Source organism: Nilaparvata lugens, chromosome 11 (assembly GCF_014356525.2).
Source record: "Nilaparvata lugens isolate BPH chromosome 11, ASM1435652v1, whole genome shotgun sequence".
NCBI lineage: Eukaryota > Metazoa > Arthropoda > Insecta > Hemiptera > Delphacidae > Nilaparvata > Nilaparvata lugens.
Genome location: NC_052514.1, coordinates 26,986,040 through 27,007,039, shown reverse-complemented (window position 1 = coordinate 27,007,039; position 21,000 = coordinate 26,986,040). Strand labels below are relative to the sequence as shown.

General features: G+C 32.3%; 1 protein-coding gene across 1 annotated transcript in view; it reads right to left on the bottom strand.

Moving 5' to 3' along the window:
- LOC111062679 (copper-transporting ATPase 1-like) overlaps positions 1-21,000 on the bottom strand; it is a 132,929-nt gene that overhangs the window by 33,615 nt on the left and 78,314 nt on the right. Inside the window, exons 3-4 of the mRNA XM_039437262.1 lie at positions 10,535-10,655; positions 1,526-1,709 (exon numbers count right to left, since the gene is read on the bottom strand). Of these exons, the coding sequence (XP_039293196.1) occupies positions 1,526-1,709; positions 10,535-10,655 (305 nt within the window). The remainder of the gene's footprint in view (positions 1-1,525; positions 1,710-10,534; positions 10,656-21,000) is intronic.

Genomic DNA, 21,000 nt, shown 5'->3' with positions numbered 1-21,000 from the left:
GAGGAATGCAAAAATTTCCCTCATAAAGGCCCAGTTGCACAAAAGCCGGTTAAATTTTAATCCTAATTAACTTCATGAGAACCAAATCAGAGAACACCATTTCAAAAAGATGGATCTACTGGAATTAATCAGGATTGAAAATAACCAAGCTTTTTTATAACCGGCACTAAGTACCTGATTGAATGATTACAAAAGTTCAACAGCTGAATCATAATTTTGACACAGTCCCACACACATGAACTCGCTCACTCACTTCCATCTCCAACAGACGACGAAATAATTATTATCAGCTGTTTTTCCAAGGATGAATAATAATAATTATCCTTTAATGTCCTTCAGCGATTTTTCCCAGGGATGAGACCTAGTGCAGTCGAATCTTTATATTATAAACCTACAATGTTCTGAATTTCGTGAGAATCGTTAGAGCCGTTTTCGAGATCCGGTGAAATACAAACATATAAACATCTAAAAATCCAAACATCTAAACATATAAACAGAAGTTGCTCGTTTAATAGTATAGGATAGGATAGGCGAATATCACTGTTGATGAGAGGATGCTGAACTGCTAATGAAAATAAAAAATACATTGCTAAGATTTCTTCAATTTATTTGTGATAAATTGTTTGTGTTTTTTCCGTGGTTTCAAAGTTTGACAAATAACTCAATATTATACTGATTCAAGTGGTAATTGAGAGAAAATTTCTGAAGGTGTTATTCAAGTTGAGTATTTAAAATCCTCAGATCAGATTGCTGACATTTTCACAAAACCCTTGGGAAAGGAACTTTTTGTCAAGTTTAGAAATAATATTTTTTAATAATTAAGATGTTTTGAACTATGTTAATTTTCCTATAACTTACTTTGTTTTTTGATTGATAAATTTTTTTTTGGGTTATTTCATTGAGGGGGCGTGTTGTTTGACAATGAAATAGACTAAATAATAATATGTGTGATTGGCAAGGCACTGGTGACTCTGTACTGTACTCTGTCTTTGTGAAGTGTGTGTAACATGCCTTAATTAAAACGTTTGAGTTCAATGTATTGGTTTGACTTTAAAGTAAAAATAAAATCAGTAATAATGTTCAAATAATCGTAATACTTTATTTCTTCACCGATATAACCTTCAACAGAAATAACCTTATCTTGGACTGTGTCATCAATTAAATTAGGAAGAAAAATAGCACAAGGATTGCCTTATTATTTTATCTACCAATGGTATTACATCAGTGTCATTTGTATTGTGAATAAATAAATCTGTAATCTCAACATAATATAGGAGCAAGCAGCAAAATATTATGTTATAATACCACCATAAATGAAATTAAATACACATGAATCTAACTGATCAATAATTTAAACCTTATTTCAATCAGCTTTTTTTTTCAATAATTGTCAATCAAGAAGATAGTGATGCCACATTTTTTCAATTTAGAAGAGGAATTAAAATTCAATTGAAAGGAATAAATTTAATTTGATTACTCTCAAAGGTTTCACAAATTTGAAATAATCATATTTTTCTTCACTCACCCTGAATATTGTTGACACAGGACATGCATGTCATTCCCTCAACATTAATCTTGCAGACGCTTTCCTCTGGATTCAAAGAGAGCGATGCTTCAAAGCCCATGTCTTCTATTGCATCACACACGTCTTGTGCGTTCAGCTCATTGGCATTGTAAACGACATGGGCTTGCTTCTTCTCCAGAGATACCTGGACAAATTAAAATGTTAAATTTAAAATAAAAATATGAAAAAATTAATCCACCATATAATTACTTCAACTCTGAACCAACCATAGACAAAAAACAGTTGATTGTCCCTCCCATACTTTGCAATTTCATGTGAACTTTTCAACTATGAATCACCCACTCAAGTACATTGCCCACTTAAAAGTATAATTATTATGGCTCAAATATAAGAAAGTTTTGAAATCATTACACGATTCTTAAGAATTTGAAAAGACAAGAAAAGAAGATAAAAATTCTATCTGTAAATATTAGACAGTAAAATTGATTCTATTTTCACCAAATTACAAAAAAAGGGTTTTTAAATGTGGAAGAAGGTACAGTTGATATCATCCTATAATATGAACTTGGGACTAGGGTAACTAAAGTAATTTATTCCTCGGTAGAGAATTCCACATAGCTCTTGTCTGGTATTTTACATGTTTTTGATAATTATTGTATACTATCATTTTTGTAATGTGAGATATTTTTGAATAAAAATGAATTGCGTGTTTTCAAGTATTCTCTTTCCAAACATCCTGTTTGTAAAGGAACTAGTTTACATAGTTTCGAGTAGTTGAAAAAATTAAAATAAAAGATTTTTTTTCGCCATGTTACCCCAGGCATGAAAAGTATTGTTGAAAAAAACTTTAATAGACCTCATCATTTTCAAGTATTTTCAACATTGAAATCTTAAAGGTGAGTATGATTCAAAATTAGAATACTTTCAGAAGTGATTTTTAAATTAAACGTGGATCTGCGCCCTTTCTCATCAATTTATTGAAGTTGTCAACTTGAACGTTGCATTAATTAGAACCTTGATAGTTCACTTCAAGACACAGATGTTGACGACAAATCTTTACATTGATAATACGGATTGGAATGTGATGCATATCTCAGTACAGAATTTCACGATTATCTAATATGTAGTCCAGTTTATAATTTTACTATTATCTAATAGTCCAGATTATATACATTGGAGCATGCAATTTATATTGTAGTTCTGATTTTTTAATATATTATTTGGGTACTTAAGAGAAGTCCAGAACCAATTTCTTCATGCAAAATTTCCTTGTGCTAGATACAGGGTGGCCCAAAAACCTCGTATTTTCGGCTCATTTTCCAGTTTTCAGCTATTTCTGCCAAATCTCGTCCCAAACCATAAGCACTTCCACACTGATACACTACCTATTTATTTGATCAGATCATGCTTACACAAGATTTAATTATCATATAACGCTTTCCAGAATTTAGCGCGAGAAAACCAGAAGACATCTGGGCGCCCAGACGAGCTGTTATAAGTTCTTTGCATCCTATTTAATCTATAAAATTCTTATCTCACTGACTCACTGATCACGATTTCTTGAAAACTACTGGATGGATTGCAACAAAACTTAGAATATAGCTTCCTTATACGTCCTAGGTGCTCACTAAGAAATCTTTTGGCGATATTTCAAAATTAAAAAGGAAGGTGAAAACAAAGAGAAAAGATTAGAGTCGGAGTTGAGACACGGTAGAAGGCAGACGTTTCTGCAGTGCTCCGTTATCGGAAAGATAGTATTCGCTTTTAATACTGTGAAAAGTATTGTTTGTTAGTGAAGTTTGTTCTATTCTTTTTGCTAATGAATGTTTCCGATTCTTCGAATAAAAAGCGGATTAGAGAATCACCGGATGGAAAAAGTATAGTGAAGAAGTCCAATAGTGAAGCAATGGCAGGGAAGGTAGGGGAAATGTCTTTGGATCAATTAATGGTTTCGTTCAGTGAAATTCTGGATAATAAGTTATCTAACGTGGCAACGAAAGACGATATAAAAATACTTTCGGACAGAGTCAGTGCTTTAGAGGATGAGAATTCACGTCTTAGAGAAAAAATTATGAACTTAGAAAAATTAAGGGAAAAAAGTGAACAAAAACTAATCGATTTGGAAAGTCGCTCTCGCAGAAATAATCTAATTTTCAAGAATATACAGAGTGTACAGGGTGAAAACTGCGTAGCTAAAGTTAAAAAACTTTGTTCTGAGGTATTGGGAATACGTGATGAGATATTAGTGAATCGTGCTCATTTCCTGGGGAAAGACAATAAAACTGTAATTGCACACCTCCCAAAAGATGAAGACACTGATAAAATTTTTGATAATGTGAAGAAATTAAAAAACACTAACATGGTCGTCCACCGAAACTACGCTCGTGAAGTGAGGTTCAAAAGAGGAAAACTTTTGGCATTGAAAAAAGAACTATCCAAGTTAGTCCCGGACGTTGATATACACCTTGGCTTTGACTTCTTAAAAATTCAGGGAATTCACTTTTATTGGTCATCGGATATGAGGTTGATGGCCGGTAAGGAGGACGGCATGGAGAAGCTGAAAGCAATGCTACATGTTGATTTGAGCAGTTATCTATCGAGTCTTATGGAGGAAGCTGTCAACTAGGGAATTCCCACTACTCGACAGATTATTCACGAAGTGAACGAACAGTCATCGACCGTGAGAGAGAGAGAGAGATGATCGCCTAGAGTTACTGTGTGTGGCCTAAAAGGGAAGGTGAGAAATTTTGGTTTTAGAGATTTTTTAAGAAACTATGATATTATTTTTATTTCTGAAACTCATATTATAGAGGAGGATGCAGAGTGTATAGGTGATTATCTAAATGATTTCAAACTGATCTGGTGTTATGCGCAAAAAAGCTCTCAGTGCTAGTGGGGGTATGTTACTAGGTATTAATAAAACCTCAGATTTCAGAGATAAGTTGAAATTAAGAAATATTGATAATATGAAAGCAATTGTTATAAAATTGGATAATTCTGTTTTCCTAAATGTATTGCCTGTATATATCAACTGTAATAACTGGGAAAGAGATTTTCAAGAGATGAACAATGTATTGCTGCAAAACTCAGATGAGGGATTTCTAGTGATAGGAGATAAAAACGTTCGAATCGGTAAAGAACAGAAGATGTCTAGTTATGTAGGTCGGACTGTGTATAGTGGGTTGAGTAGTGGAAGAAATTCAAAAGATACTATAGTTAACAGTAGGGGGCGTAGATACTTAGATATGTGTACAGAATTGGGAAATATTATATTAAATGGAAGGATGGAGGGCGATCTAGAAGGAGAAATGACGTTTGTTGGAGCAATGGGCAATTCTGTAAATGATATTGCAGCTATTAATTTAGATTATTTAAATTATGTAGCTAATTTTAAAGTAGTTCCTCAGGCTTTTTCTGACCATTTGCCTATCGAAGTTGTATTGAATGTAGGTAGGAAAACAGTTGATAAGTATCAATTTTTACCGTTACTGCCGAAATTGGCTTGGAATAAAGTTATCGGAAAAAAATATAAAGATAAGATAGCTAGTAGAGTTAATAATGTAGTATTAAGTGATGATGTCGATCAGGCAAGCCAAACTCTCACAGAATGCATTCGAGAAGTGGGTCTTGCTCTAGGAAACGGTCAAAGTTCAATTAGTTTTGAACGAAAGCAAGCTTGGTTTGATAATGAGTGTTGGAAAGCCAGAAGAAGGTTTTATCTCTTTTGAATTTGTATCGCCGTATCAATAATGATTGCACTAGAAAATTGTACTTATATGAGAGAAATAAATTTAAAAAAATATGTTACGAGAAACGTAAAAGCTATGAGAAGACTCTAATAAATTCAATTTCTGCCGCACAAAACTCTAAGGACTTTTGGCAAGCTCTGAATAAATTTAAATTAAGGAATAATATTGTAAATAACGCCATAACTCCTCAAGACTGGGTAAGCTATTTCCAACACCTCTTGAATCCCGAAATGTTAGCTTTACCTCATTTCTATGCTGAACCTTACATAGTTGACAACAGATTAGATAGAGATTTTAGTAGGGAAGAGCTGAGTAGAGTTTTAAAATTAGTAAAAAATAATAAAGCGCCTGGTGAAGATCAGATCCCATTCGAGTATTATAAAAATGCACCTGATAACTTTCTAAACAAATTGCTGAATGTCTACAATTCTATATTTACATCAGGTAGAGTCCCACATAGCTTTAAGTCGTCAATAATGTTTCCCCTTTTCAAGAAGGGTGAGTGCGATGTAGTAGCTAATTTCAGAGGCATTAGTTTTTATCAACATTTTTCAAAATATTTGCAGGGTTAATTCTTAATAGACTCAACTGCTGGGTGGAGGAAGATAAAATCTTGAACGAGTTTCAGGCTGGCTTTCGTAAGGGGTACTCGACCATTGATAATATATTCGCCCTAACATCCATCATTAGTCTGCGGCTGGCTGAAAAAAGGGGTAAACTATATTGCTTTTTGTGGATTACTCTGCCGCGTTCGACTCAATTGATAGGAATGCACTATTTATAAGCTTAGTCTCTTAGGTCTCTCAACAAGGACATTGAATATTTTGAGGGCATTGAATGAAGACACAACTTCTAGTGTATGGTGTACTGCCAATGGGGGTCTCTCCCAACGTTTTGAAACGAAGTCAGGCTTGAGGCAAGGTTGTTGTTGAGCCTGTTGCTTTTTCCCTATTTATGAATGACTTACATGATGAATTAGGGGGAGGATTAATAATAGGTGGTAAGAGGATTAGGGTTTTATTGTATGCCGATGACATAGCTTTGATTTCGGACTCGCCAGTGGGACTCCAGTACATGATAAACAATTTAGAGCGTTACTGTGAAGGTGGAATTTAAGAGTTAATTTAGATAAGTCAAAAGTAATGGTTTTTAGGAACGGGGAAAAATGGCTAGGAGCGAGAAATGGACATATAAAAATGAGCAGATAGAGTGTGTCAACAGGTATAAATATCTGGGGGTAGTTCTAACTCCAACCTTGAATTTTGAAGCTCAAGTGAGTGATAAATTGGACAATGCAAAATTAGCATTGAATGTGGCATGGAAAGGTATTTTAAATAGTAGTAGTGTAGATTTTTCAGCCAAATGTAAGTTGTTCAAAGCTTGTGCAAGGGCGATCTTGTGTTACGGAGCACAGGTGTGGGGTTTTAGACAATATGATAGTGTAGAAAAGTTGCAGCGCCTTTTCATCAAGAAGATTTTTGCACTTCCAATAAATACACCGAATTATATGTTGTTTATTGAAACTCAACTAACACCTCTATTCGAATATTGCCTTAGACTCCATTACAATTATATTCTAAGAGTTATGAAAATGAAAGATGAAAGGCTCCCTAAATTCCTGGCTCAACAAGTTATTCAAAAGAAATGTTTCTGGTTCAAAGAGTGGAAGAAATTAAGTAATCAAATTGGTATAAATTATGAGTACGAAGTTAATTGGGATGACTCATTTAAAAGAATAATCACAGGTTTGAACAAGATGCATAGGGAAATTTTTTTGCGGGATGCTCAAGATGGGCGTTTCTACACATGGTACAAAACTCTCAATTTGGAACTGGGTGACAAAAATTATATAAAAAATTATAATTATGAAATGTGGGTCATGAGGTGGATACTTGAAGCAAGGGGTGAACTGATCCATTTAAACTACAAGCCATGGGTTGCTGATGGGAATTATGTTTGCTCCATGTGTAATCTGAAAGAAATTTAGGATATTTATCATTTCATAGCTCGATGTCCTTGTTTAAGAGAATGGAGAAAAAAATGGTTTGGAATTGGGGAGCTATCAAGGGATGATTTCGTTCTTTTATGAATGGAAGAGATTGGGTAGGGTTGGCCTCCTACTGTAGAGATGCCTGGCGTTATAGACGATTACTTACACAGGAGTTTAACTGGTAACTTAGTATAATAAATTGAAACTTATTTATTGAATCTGAGTTGGGTAGAAGTATCGTGTTATAATATAATACAATATAGGTATATATATATATATAATATATATATATATATATATATAATATATATATATATATATATATATATATATTATATATATGCATATGCATACATAGGCCAAAATGAGAAAAAACACATAATTTTACACTATTATTTCAAATACCAATAGAATTTAGAACGTTCTGGAGCCATTGACACGCATCTTCTCCAGCATCATGGAGGGCCGACAGCCCTCCATGATAGGAGTGTTGTGGACACTCAGATATTAGGTGGTTCATTGATTGGATTTGTCCACATTGGCACAGATGTGTATCCCCATGCTGTCATCAGCTCAGCACACCTTCCCACCTGCGTCCTGAACCGGTTAAGGCCACACCACTCTCTACGTCTCAGCTGGGTGCCAGGAACAATGTCATTAGGGTCATCCACAAGGCCTTTGTTCCTGACCTCTCCCTGCAACCATCCATCTCAGTCTCCATAACTCCCTTGCACTTCTAATTTCCTCTTGCTCGTCAAGTCTCAAGTATCTTCTTGACTTGAGGCGAATACAAAATACAAGAAAGTAGCCCTGAATTCATACATAATTAATAATTATTATTAGCCCCCCTATTAAAATTTTTGGTCAGAAACCATCCCCAATATTCACACAACATATTCCCAAAGTTTCATGCCGTTCTGTCAAGTAGTTTTCAAGTCTATAGGGAACAAACAAACACACAAACAGACATTCATTAATATATATGGAAGATGAAAAGTATGGAAATAGAAATTGAAGATCGATAATGAAGTTTAGAGCATAAATACTTTAGAAAAGTAAAGTACCCAACAGAACTAGAGAAACATAAAGCGTATTTTGGAAATCCTTGCTAAAGGCATAACATTCTCCAAATCTGCTGCAAGATTAGTGAGGGTGTATCAAGAAGATCTGTGCAGCAATCCCCAGAAAATACAATCGTACAGATTTTTTTAGCTTATATTAATATATTCTGTTCCTCATTTAAGGGAATATTAGATTTCAGGCGGAAGTGAATCCAATCGCAAAGATTAGATAGGTGGCGTATTGTTGGTTCTGCTGTTTAAAGGGTGGCTACTTCAGGTCAGCTCCACAAACAGATAATTATGAACTTCAAAATCACTTTCCGGTGGTTTCAAAATTCAAAAGGAAGGTGAAAACAAAGAGAAAAGATACAATAAGAATACATCTCATGGTTCATTTTCCAAATTTACTGTTTGTTCAAGCTGCTAGTCCACGTAGTTTTTACTTTCCTTGCCCTACTACCATAGGTAAGGAAAGTATTGCTTTCCAAAAAAAAATAAGGTACCCCAATTTCCAGTTTTCTAGATGTTTCAAGGCCCCCTGAGTTCAAAAACATGATTTTTGGGTGTTGGTCTGTGTGTGTGTATGTGTGTATGTGTGTATGTCTGTGAACACGATAACTCCATTCCCAATCAACCCGATTGACTTGAAATTTTAAACCTAAGGTCCTTATACCATGAGGATCCGACAATAAGAAATTCAATGAAATTCAATCCAAGATGGCGGAAAAAATGGCGGATGATTACTAAAAAACCATGTTTTTCACGGTTTTCTCGAAAACGGCTTTAACGATTTTCTTCAAATTTATACCATGGATAGCTATTTACAAGCCCTATCAACTGGCATGAGCCTCATTTCTGGGAAAATTTCAGGAGCTGGAATATTATTGAGAAAAATGGTGGATAATGACTAAAAAACCATGTTTTTCACGGTTTTCTCGAGAATGGCTCTAACGATTTTCTTCAAATGTATACCATGGATAGCTATTTGTAAGCCCTATCAACTGGCATTAGTCTCATTTCTGGGAAAATTTCAGGAGCTCCGTAATATTCTGGAGAAAAATGGCGGAAAATGACTAAAAAACCATGTATTTCACGGTTTTCTCGAAAACGGCTTTAACGATTTTCTTCAAATTTATACCATGGATAGCTATTTATAAGCCCTGTCAACTGACATGAGTCTCATTTCTGGGAAAATTGCAGGAGCTCCGTAATATTCTTGAGAAAAATGACAGTTACCAAAAAACCATGTTTTTCACGATTTTCTCAAAAACGGCTCTAACGATTTTTTCAAATTCATACCCTGTATATTTATTTATCAAATCTATCAACTGGCATTAGTCTTTTTCCTGGGAAACTAATGTGGTCCACCCCATCCTTGAGAAATGGACTTTGTAACCTCCATTTCGTGCATGAGGTAGGTAGGTAGAGCAGTTTATAAAAAGTACACAGTCATAGTCAAGATATTTCATCTGTAGAACAGCTGTTTTGACGACTTTAGAAAAAATCATCGAATTTCACAATAATTTACACAAAGGAAAAAGTACTCTGAAAACAATAATTATATAATACACATATACAGTAGTCTGATCGTAGTTGCAAATATGTTGCCGCCAATTAAGTTTGTAGTGTTAATGTTGATGTTGTGGAACTTTTCCATAATTGAATAGACTTAGAACGTTGTCAAAAATCCACTTTAATTAAATAAAAATTAAAAAGCATGCTCCTGTAAAATATTAATTTTTATTTAATTAAAGTGGATTTTTGACAACGTTCTAAGTCTATTCAATTGCCGCCAATTGTCATTATGTTATTCCCTACATTATTCTCGTTTGAGAATGAGGCTTACAGTTCAATGAGCAAGGAAAGTTGTGTGAGTGTACCACACCAGATTTTTCGTGTAGCTATGTGATGTTGGTAGTCTCTCATACTATGTCTTTCATACACTCTCACCCAGCTAATATAGTAATATAATTGAAAATAATCGGCTTGAACAAATAGTGAAATTTGGAAGTCCTATACCATGGGATATCTTCTTATGTTATCTTTCTCTATGGTAACACCCAACAGTATAGGTCAATTCATCTCTCATCATCATCATCATCTCTATCACAATCCATGCACAAGTCAAGAAATGGTGTGGACAGCCTCGTCATCCAGAAAAACATATGAAAGCTTATTAACATGTATTGTTAACTACTGTTCTACGTACCGATATCCGATGTATGCCAGCTTTTTGACTTATCCCATCTTGGATTGTTTTTACACAGGACTGACATGTCATCCCCTCTACTCGAATATCAACAGTCTCCTCGCTGTCAACTTCATCATCACTGCAACAAAAACAAACACAAAATCGATTATTAAACATAAAAATGAATAAAGAAGATTTAAAAAATTGGAATGCTTAATAAATGATCAGAAATAAAAAATTAATAAGCTTCAATCCAATAATAACAATTGATAATTAAAGTTTCAAAACGTGACTTCGATAACACGATATAACTTGAAAACCTGACAAATTTATAAAAAACAATGTTTGAAATTATAATCCACATTACTCAACAGCCCTCCTTTCTAATGTAGAAAAGCTCTTAAGCATCAGGAAATAACATTCTGTTATATTCTAGTAATAAAATTATAACCTTGTTTCTCAGCCAATATTTTTATTTCAGATGGAAGGATACAATAGTATACAAGAGTGGAATTCTCTAAATATAAAATTCTGAATTAAATTGAAATGATGCAGTCTTATATAGGTCTACATATGAATAGTATAGTCAGCAATGCACACAAAACCGTCGAAGGAACAGACCAAGATAAATGGAGAAGTGAACTTGTTATGTATTTAATCAAACAGTTCTCAGTATATTCAATCATTCCTGTCATCGAAAAAATTGATTTATTCAATCACAAACCGAAAACTGAAAAAAATATTCCAAATTTTTTGTTGTAAGACAAAGAGGAGAGACCATAAGTCTTGTTATAGAGACCAAATTTTGTAATTTATACAAGAGGATTGGTCAAATGCATTCTATAATGAAGTTGTTTGTATCATAAATACAAAAACTGTTGGATGTTTTGTTTATACGATACAATTTGATACAGTACATTAACCGAAAAAAAACTTGAATAATAGAACACAGCCTAACTCAAGAGCACAATATAAGACGGTGTTGAATAATAGCTATTTAAGAACAACAATATATGTCTAAACGACATTCCACTTTTAGTACACTCATAGGAAAAACCAGAACAGGAGAAACTCACTGCTGAATTAATATGTTGTATCCGCAATATGATTCCGAATTAGTCCTTGAAGAAGCTGAAGATCCACCTTCTTTATCAATTATACTTTCTTTGTCCTTAGCCATGCTTTCATAGAAATTCAAAACCTTTTTGATCATTTAGATGATAAATAGGAGCAGAATAAGGCTTGAAAACTTACATGTGGACCATAGATTGACTCCAAGAAGTTAAAATTGATAGTGATTGAATTAATAATGGAAGTATCACTTTGAATTCAAAGAAAAATTATCTAATAAAATTATTTGGAACTGTGACGTAATGTGATTCACATCGGAGTTTTCAACTATTTCATAGAAAAACAATAATTTACAAATTGAAAAATTTAGAAGTTCATCTAAATACTCTAGTAGTCTGTGGCTCATGAGGACAATATTAAGACTGACTGGATTTCAATATGGAAGCAATAACTTATCTTTCAAGGCTGGGAATGTAATTATAGTTTTATTTGAAAAGCAAGACGTACATAGAACATGATTGCAAGTAAACAGTCTGTTAATTGACTACCAGAGACGAGAGACAAGTGTTGATACAGTATTGATTGGGAATCAGCTAATCAAAAATAAATAGTATTGTTTCTTCTCACAGAGAAAATGTTTGTGAGGAAGAATATTATATACCACTTTGGAATAAGAAAAATAAATGAGATTTAAAGACGAGATGATGTCGAGTAGTGTAATACGGGAAAAGTTTAAATGAAAAAAGATCCATTATATTTTCTGAATTCTTCATTTTGTTATAGGTTTAGTATTTGAGAGATGACTTGTAGCCAGAATAGGAATCTAGCCTACAAGCCAAATTGAACTCACTATCAACAAACATCTAGTTTCACAAACTACTCAATAAATTATTCAATTAAGAATTGAATAACAAATTTATCGCAAGGATGATTACATTGAAAAACGCTTTTTAAAGTCAATGAGGGGGAATTTGAGGAGTAGTTTTTTGGGGGAAGAAGGGGGAGGTAGCTGAATCAGAAATTCAAATCAAACTACTGTATCATCATAAAGAAAAGATAACATCTTATGCTATCTGTCAGTAATAAAATCATTAAAATTCAATAAAAACATCTAAAAATGAGATTATTACTTCCATAATCTATCGTATGGTGAATGAATCAATTACTCAAGTTCACTATTTGGTAATATTTCAATTATTTGCATTATCAGAATCGACAATGATCATGGAACAATTCAAATTGAACTATTTTCATACATTAGTTACAGTAGGGATTTCATTGAAATAAATTCTACAGATAATACATTAGTATGTGCTCATACATGATATATATTTTGAGTGTGACAACAAGTTGTAAATGAACATTTTCTACAACAGAAATATTGGACAAAATTCCATCCAGATTTAAATGCAATTCAGATATGTTAATAATTGAATAGCGCAAAACTTCAAAAGAATCGACTAATTGGCGTCCATCGTCTATCAAGTATTATTAGGAATACTCTTCCCACAAAGAGCACATTTCAAAATCTTCAAGAACACTGAATAAAATCACAAATATATAGAACTTAACACCCCCAGAAAATAGTCCATACATAAATAACTAAAATTATCAGAAAACACTAACTAAAATCACAAGAATATTTTAAGCTAATACTTGGTAGATGAAAAATGTTTTGTTTGAAAAGAGCACACCAAGACACACAACACGCAACAAGGATCTAAAGAGAACTGAAATCTTTTCGAGGGAGTAAAAAACTATTCAATATATTAGGGATCATTAATTATATAAAGTTTCAAAGATAGTATGCCTTCAATGGTCTCAGACTGAGATAGATTTGAAAATGTTACTGATATGGAGATAACGCAGGTCACCAGGTCAAACAATATTTCCCAATATTTACACCATAACTTAAGTTTTTGTCAGCATACACAGTAATAAATTTTAATAATATAGAACATTATTGACGTTCGAATATAAATCTTGGGTGAAAGATAAACAATTTGAAATAAAATCAATTGAAGAATATTTATAATCAGGAAATGTAAAATGTACCTAAATATTGCTTCATTCAAAATAATAATTAGGCTATAGCCTACCTAGCCTAGTTTATTTGAACAATTTTCAGCAATTGAATTCATACTAGTTTGTTCAATTGAATAGAAAAAAATTATGCATCTTATCATGAAACAGATAGATTTGGAAACTTCTTATACACTTTGTTTTAGGTTCTACTAAAACCTATCAATATCAGCACTTTGAATTGTAGAGAACTTGCAAATTCATCATAACTGTAATTGAATTAAAAATGGGTCTCTTGTAAGATGTCAAGATGATAATAAATTGCTACAAAAAGTATACGCTACTAGTTTTCACCTTTGAACTATACGAATATATTTTGAGAGGACCAAAGATGTTATAATGTGAAATAGAATGTAACAATATTCGCCAAAAATAAGGAAATACTCATACTGGTATAATGTTAATCCAGAAGAAGATCGATTCAATATTTCATAATTGTGTTACATAATATATGAAGAATAGATTGAAACTATAATTGCTCAACTTTATTACACATTTTACAGCAGTTAGTTCCAAGAAACTGCACTCATGTTGAGAATACTTGAAGACAATCAACTTATCTCAGAAGTGGACCCAAATGTTATCAACCTTTATTCTATAAACTTGCAATTAATTCATCCAGTCCATTAAATAAGTTAATAAATAAAATAGATATCGTCCTTCAAGGAATGAAAAATATATATTTTATTCATTACCCCTTAAAATATCTAGAAATTTAAAAGGACAGGATTTTTCCTTTGCTGGGTGATGCCAATGATGTATTTAAATTGTTTTGTTTTATTTTTTTTTAATTTGATCTCCATTATCGAATTATTTCTAAGGAATTAATAGAATGATTTGATACTATATCTACTATGAATTGTAACATGCATTACTTTTGGCAATACAATTATTATTATTCAACAATATTTCTGTTTCAGGTGGAAAAATATATTCTGAGTTTTGGAAAAGAGAATTACATATAGACACTTCACTTCAGATTCAAATATGTCTGAAGACCAGGTAATTACATTTGCAATTGGAAGTTTAGTAGAATCAGTATAACAGATTTCAAACATCTAATGTCCGTGTTATGTAATCAAACGACAAGAAATGCAGTGAAAATACTAATAAAATTAAAGAAGCAATACCTTTATTGTTATTGCTGTACTGTGAATTTGCTAAATAAGTAAAACTGTGGATTGATATGTCAATAATTATGCAGCTCTTCAAAAAAAGTTCATTTGTTTCACATATTAATACACATTTTTCCAACAACCACAAATTTATTTCAATACAATTTGAAACTGCAGTAATTATTACCATCTTCAATGACGCAACTTATTATAACATAGGCCTCATGATCAACAAAATTGTTTCATTCACAAAATTATTCTAAGTATGATATTATAATATTGTTTTTACTGCAGTCAAGACTGCACTAAAATATTTGACTGATGTTTTAAATTGAGGCTGTGATGAACTGGCAGATTGACTACTGCAGAGTACAGCATACAACAAAAGTACAGTACAATACAGAGCCTAACTGTAATTCTAAAAGGCATGCTTTGTAATTGAGATCTATTCACTGGCTGCCTGTTGATAGGATGTCTTGCAATGTTCTATATTATCGACGAGATGAAGTTCTGTCATGTTCAATGTTCAAGATGAAAATGTATAATTTATTGAAGAATTCAAACCGATAAAAAATATCATTTTCAAAATGTTTCATTCTATCGTTCTACATGGAGAGAGATTTCTCATGTACCACTCAGAAAATTGGAAGCCTTCACAAAATTGATAAGTTCAAAATATTTTAATGGTCTGTACAAAATATATGGATTCTATTGTCTTCTATTATAACATAGAATATTATATGTAGTTTATTATGACTTGAAAATGGCATTAATGTCCGAAACATGTTGTGATAAAATAATTCACATTTGATAAGATAAATTCACAAGTATATTTTGTACTTCAATATCAAAAGTATGAGAGTTTTGAACTTCCCTTCTATACGGTAGCCTATATAGGTGAATGAATGATTGAGAATTTTGAGGTAATCAATCAACCTTAAAGTGAACATCGATAGATCTGCTTTGAAAAGATTGAATTAGAAAAACTCTTCTATTTGTAGGAACTTATTACAATAATTCACTCATGAGTACCAACCTCTTTCTATACAAAATATGGGATAAAATTGAATACATATGGCTTAGGCCTATTTCAAAGGTAAATAAATTTACTAGCCAAGTTTGATAAGGAAACTGGACCATCCAGTAAATACTTAACAATAGCCTACAACTTCGAAAGTCCTTCATATCTACTATCCTTATCAATACTATATAATTTCATCTAACAAAATAGTCAATACAATTTATGTGTCAATGAGATGAGAAAAAGAGGGAAAACATGGAAGTGTGATGCGTTTTGATTACCGTTTCATTCAAGATAGTCAATTCATTATTATTTTTGTCAAATAAATAATATTCAGCAGATGGTTGACATTTCAGCACATTGCTTCTCAAATCTAATTTTTTGTTTCGCACATGGAATTACATGACATTTTAAACATAATAAATATGAACTATTAATAATTATCTAATGTAGTTTAGTTTAAATATTATTTAAAATAATATGTGTTTTGATAAGACTTATTCCATAGGAAATAAGCCTCGGTGAGTTTCGGTAGGCCTACTTCTTAGTTGCATTATCCAACATCCTAAGTATCAAGTAATAAATAATTTATAATAATGTGCAATGTGGGAGAGGAGATTACGAAATAAATGAAAAATAACGGAAAAGCATCATGATAGACCGAACAGAGAACACGGAATCATAAAATCTTGAAAGGTTATGGAACTGCCTAAGCCTCCACGTGAATTTAATGCAATAAATAGTCCATGTTGAGGAATTGCAGAAGTTATTGCCTTTTGATTTTTGAGTAAGAATTTGCAATCAAGACCCACCACTAATAGGGTTATCATAAAAATTGACTAAAACAAATCATAATTGAATAGAACAATTCGAGAATTATGTTTTTCTTTTGCTAACACGGCTAACACTTTTGCTATTATATACTTCTGACAATCAAAAGAGTTCATTATTCAATAAACAAGATGACTCGATGTTGGTGTTGATCATAGTTTGATACTCAATAGTTTAAAAAAATTAAGTTTAAATTGTTTTTTTTTATAGAAAACCAACGTGTAAAATTTAGTCCAATTTAAACATGATTTTGTATTCATTTGTGAATGTAACGTACATATTTTGTTCTGATAATTGATAGGAACAAAAATAAAAGTACGGTATCTCATCAGAATATTCAACTTAGACATTATTAAGGAATATTGAAACTTGTACAGTACATTGGCCGATTCAACACTGTACTATCAACAATGTTCTTTATGAGCGGATCTTTTCAGGGTCATACTTGACTTGGAAAGTGCGCTTGAAGCTTATCTCTTGAAACACTACACCAATAAGTTTTGATAATAATTGAACTGCAATCGAAGGCTGTTACAATTCGTGTCATGGTTTTTACTTAATTATCATACTTGCAACCACTTTTTCTTCAACAACTACTAACTACTTTAACAAATATATATTACTTACGATGTAATTATTATTTCAAAGTGATCGATTGGGATTAGAATAATAGTTAGTTGAGAATTGAACTAGCAATGCCGACCGGGTTAATCTAGTGGTAGGAGCGTTACAAACTTCGGTCTGGTTCGTGGGTTCGAATCCCGCCGATGGCATGGTCGTTTGATTAATCATCTCATCAATTCACCAATGCACTTTCCATTACTCACGCACAAGCAAAAAACTCATGTGTGCATCATCCGCAATAAATAAAAAGATGGGAAACTATAAGTTTGAGATTCTATATTTTCCGAGGATTAATTTAATTTCACATAGGCCATGGGTTTATGTGAGTTATACTATTTTGGAAAAAGACTACTACGAGGATGCCAAAAACAAAATTTATTATAATTTTATCTGCTCATAGTAATTAATATTACAAACTAGTTTACCCGGCAAACTTCGTACCGTCAAAAAGTCAATGTATCTCATGTCACACTTGACTTTATTTGGTGAATCATGAAATTTATCTGACAATCAATATTTTTATTTGCATCTCAATACGAACTTCCTATGTGCTCACAGAGTGACGTGTTTATTACATCTGGTGAGTTTAGATGCTAAATCACAACATGATCTTGATCATGATAGTCTTCCCGTTCTACGTTAGCCGCTCGGCCGACAATTTCGAAAACATAGGTCTGTAAAATGGAATATATAATTATTATTAGCCCCCCCTATTAAAATTTCTGGTCAGAAACCATCACCAATATTCATACAACATATTCCCAAAGTTTCATGCCGTTCTGTCAAGTATTTTTCGAGTCTATAGGGAACAAACACACAAACAGACATTCATTTTTAAATATATAGAAGATAGAAGGGAGTAAGAAAAATCATGCAAGGTTGATAAAAATGTCTCATTTGTCGGCATTTCATGAAAACATTTGAGAATTATTTCGCGAATGATGAAGACATGATAAAGAGCAAGACTTATTGTAGAATCTCGTCGATGATTTTAACGTTAAAACGTTAGAAAATATCGAATACATCAATTATTCATGAGTGTTATATTCTTTCTATTATTTTCTGGCGAGAACAATAAAACGCATAGCCTACTAAAGATGCGAAATATAGAGCCATTATTTATTGAGATTCAATATGAATATCTTGAATAAATGTGAATAGGTTTGATAAGAATATCTCGAATAAATTTGAATAAATGATACTATAGTAAGAATGCGAGTACACACACACATCATAAAGAATTTCTGCACTTCAAATCAGAATTTAAATAATTTTTTTAAAGAATGATTTATGACGTTAATTTATGACATTAAAAAAATGCTAGTGATTGAAAGACCTGGTAGTGGTCTACAACCACTATATACCGATAACAGACCACAAGTGATAATTAATGTTCGACAATGAATGAAGGCATAACAAGTAGTAAAAATGAGGATGCCTAAAATAAAAATGTGCTTAAAGATTTTCAAGTAAAGTAGAAGAGCACAGTAGGCCTAATGTGCAATAAGGAAAAGTGCAACTCACACTCAAAAAAATTGTTTAAAATTTATTTTCTCATAGAATTTTATTTGTATAATTCAATATTATTGGATAAAATGAATAAATTTATAAGTAAAAATTAAAAATCAAAGTACCGCTTTTAAATCTATTTTATCTTTAACAACATGCTTCGACTTATGAAGTCTCTTCAAGTGAGTGAGTAAAATAAATAGCATTGAATAAATACTATCACTAATTCATTTTTTATGAGTGAAAGTGGACACCTTCTTATGTCTGTATTGGGATTTCCATTAATTGTCCATTCTATTATTTATTAGTACAATACCTGGCCAAGTAGTTTATGACACTGGGATTTGAACTACATAAATGAATTTCAAATTCGATGTAATTCTAAAATCGACTGACGATTCTCTTCTTCAGTTCCAGAGTCATTGAAGCAGATATAAAAGGAACCAAACTGTCTACTGTCTACTGAGACATTGGAGCAGTTAATGGTCCAATCTCAAGGTTGAGAGTTCCGGCTCATAAGCTAGTTCAAAACAGAGTTTTGTATCACTGTTTCTTGGTGAATTGCATAATATCATGCAATCTTCAGCAAAAACCCCGATTGAATATATTTGCAGCTGTCAAAAATTGAATTCACAACGCCATTTATCCATTTTGCAGTTGTTCTTGAATGTCGTTGCATTCATAATAACCCAAGATGGCCAATAATGATCGTCTTCTCCTGATGTTACATGAATAAATCAACTCGATCTGTGAAATTGATGATTGTTAAATTAAATCCGGCTATCATCTTGGACAATGATGCGACGATAATTATATGAAGAACGATGGCATTAAAAATTGATTCCATATTGAAAGCAAACACCAGGTCAAAAGGATTTCTAGTTGCAGCCAATAGTGTGAAAATTTACATTTTCAATAACACCTACTTTTGACGAAGAGAGCTCTTGACGAAGTTATTCATCATGTGAGTTATTTATTATGTTTATGTAATCAACTTGAGATGACTTTAAGGCTTATGACTAACTTCAATTGATCAACAATATCATGTTTTTCCTGTATTGTGAGAGAAGATAATTCACTGCATGTTGAGGAAAATAAAGAAGGATTTTTGAAGAATATCAGGCAATAATTTGACATGTTTCAACTTCATGGTACATTGGAAATATCTTGGCTTGTAATGGTAAAGAAAAATAAACTTACTCCTACTTGAGAATGTACAATGAACTAAAAACTTGATGAGAAGTTTCTATACATCAAACCTTTTCTAAAACAGTGGGTTATAGATCAATAAGAACATAGAAGTCCAAAAATAATTTTGTGAATTATAAATTGATATAGCAAACAGGACCAATTGTATACAAAAATCCTATGCTAAGCTATTATATCAGTTAATTGATTAACGCTGTAGGTTCTATTATCTTCAATACTCAATAGTAGGCCTATTGTTGTTTGAAAAATTCTACTAGGCTTCCAAACTGTCGAAAGGCAGCAAGGTTCCACATATTATTCTGAAATCTGAAAGAGTGGGTATTACTAGAAGTTTTATAGGTTAAATCAATCAGGTATTTAAATTTTCCACGAGAAGTTTTATAAAGAACCGGATCTACTGATCGTTTGCTAAAAGGGTTGAATAGAAAAGTAATTATTATTAAGTGAACGTTTTATCTTTTATTGTTTTCAATTAAACTTTACGTCTTCATTCTGAACCGCGCATTTCACAGAGTTTCTCTCCCATCCCACTATTCCACTAAATCTAGATTCCATTCTCTATTGAATAGAGGCTTGAGAGCATTCCTCTATTGGGAGCATTCCCATCATACTTCTCAGCACTCTCGTCCCACACCAATAAGTTAGGAATAACCAAGTCTTGTAAAAAAAATCTATTCCCTGAAAAATTCCTTCTTAAGAAGGATATAATAATTATTGAAATGTACTAAAATTAATTTGTCTGAATAATTCTACAAATTAATACTTTTTTTTAATTTCTGCGAACAAAAAATTGAACTGACTTGACCGAGAGGATCTTATAGAATAAAAGACCAATTAAGGACATAAACTATCATTATTTGATTTTAATTAAAGATAGAGCTGAAACGGTAAACCAATTTGTGCACCATCTTCAGGGTTTTGGCCTCCCTAGGTAATTCTTCTCAGTTCTTCATTTTATGGCTGAGTAGTCTATTCGAGTAATATACCGTAATGGAACATTGAGGAATCATGGTAAAATACTT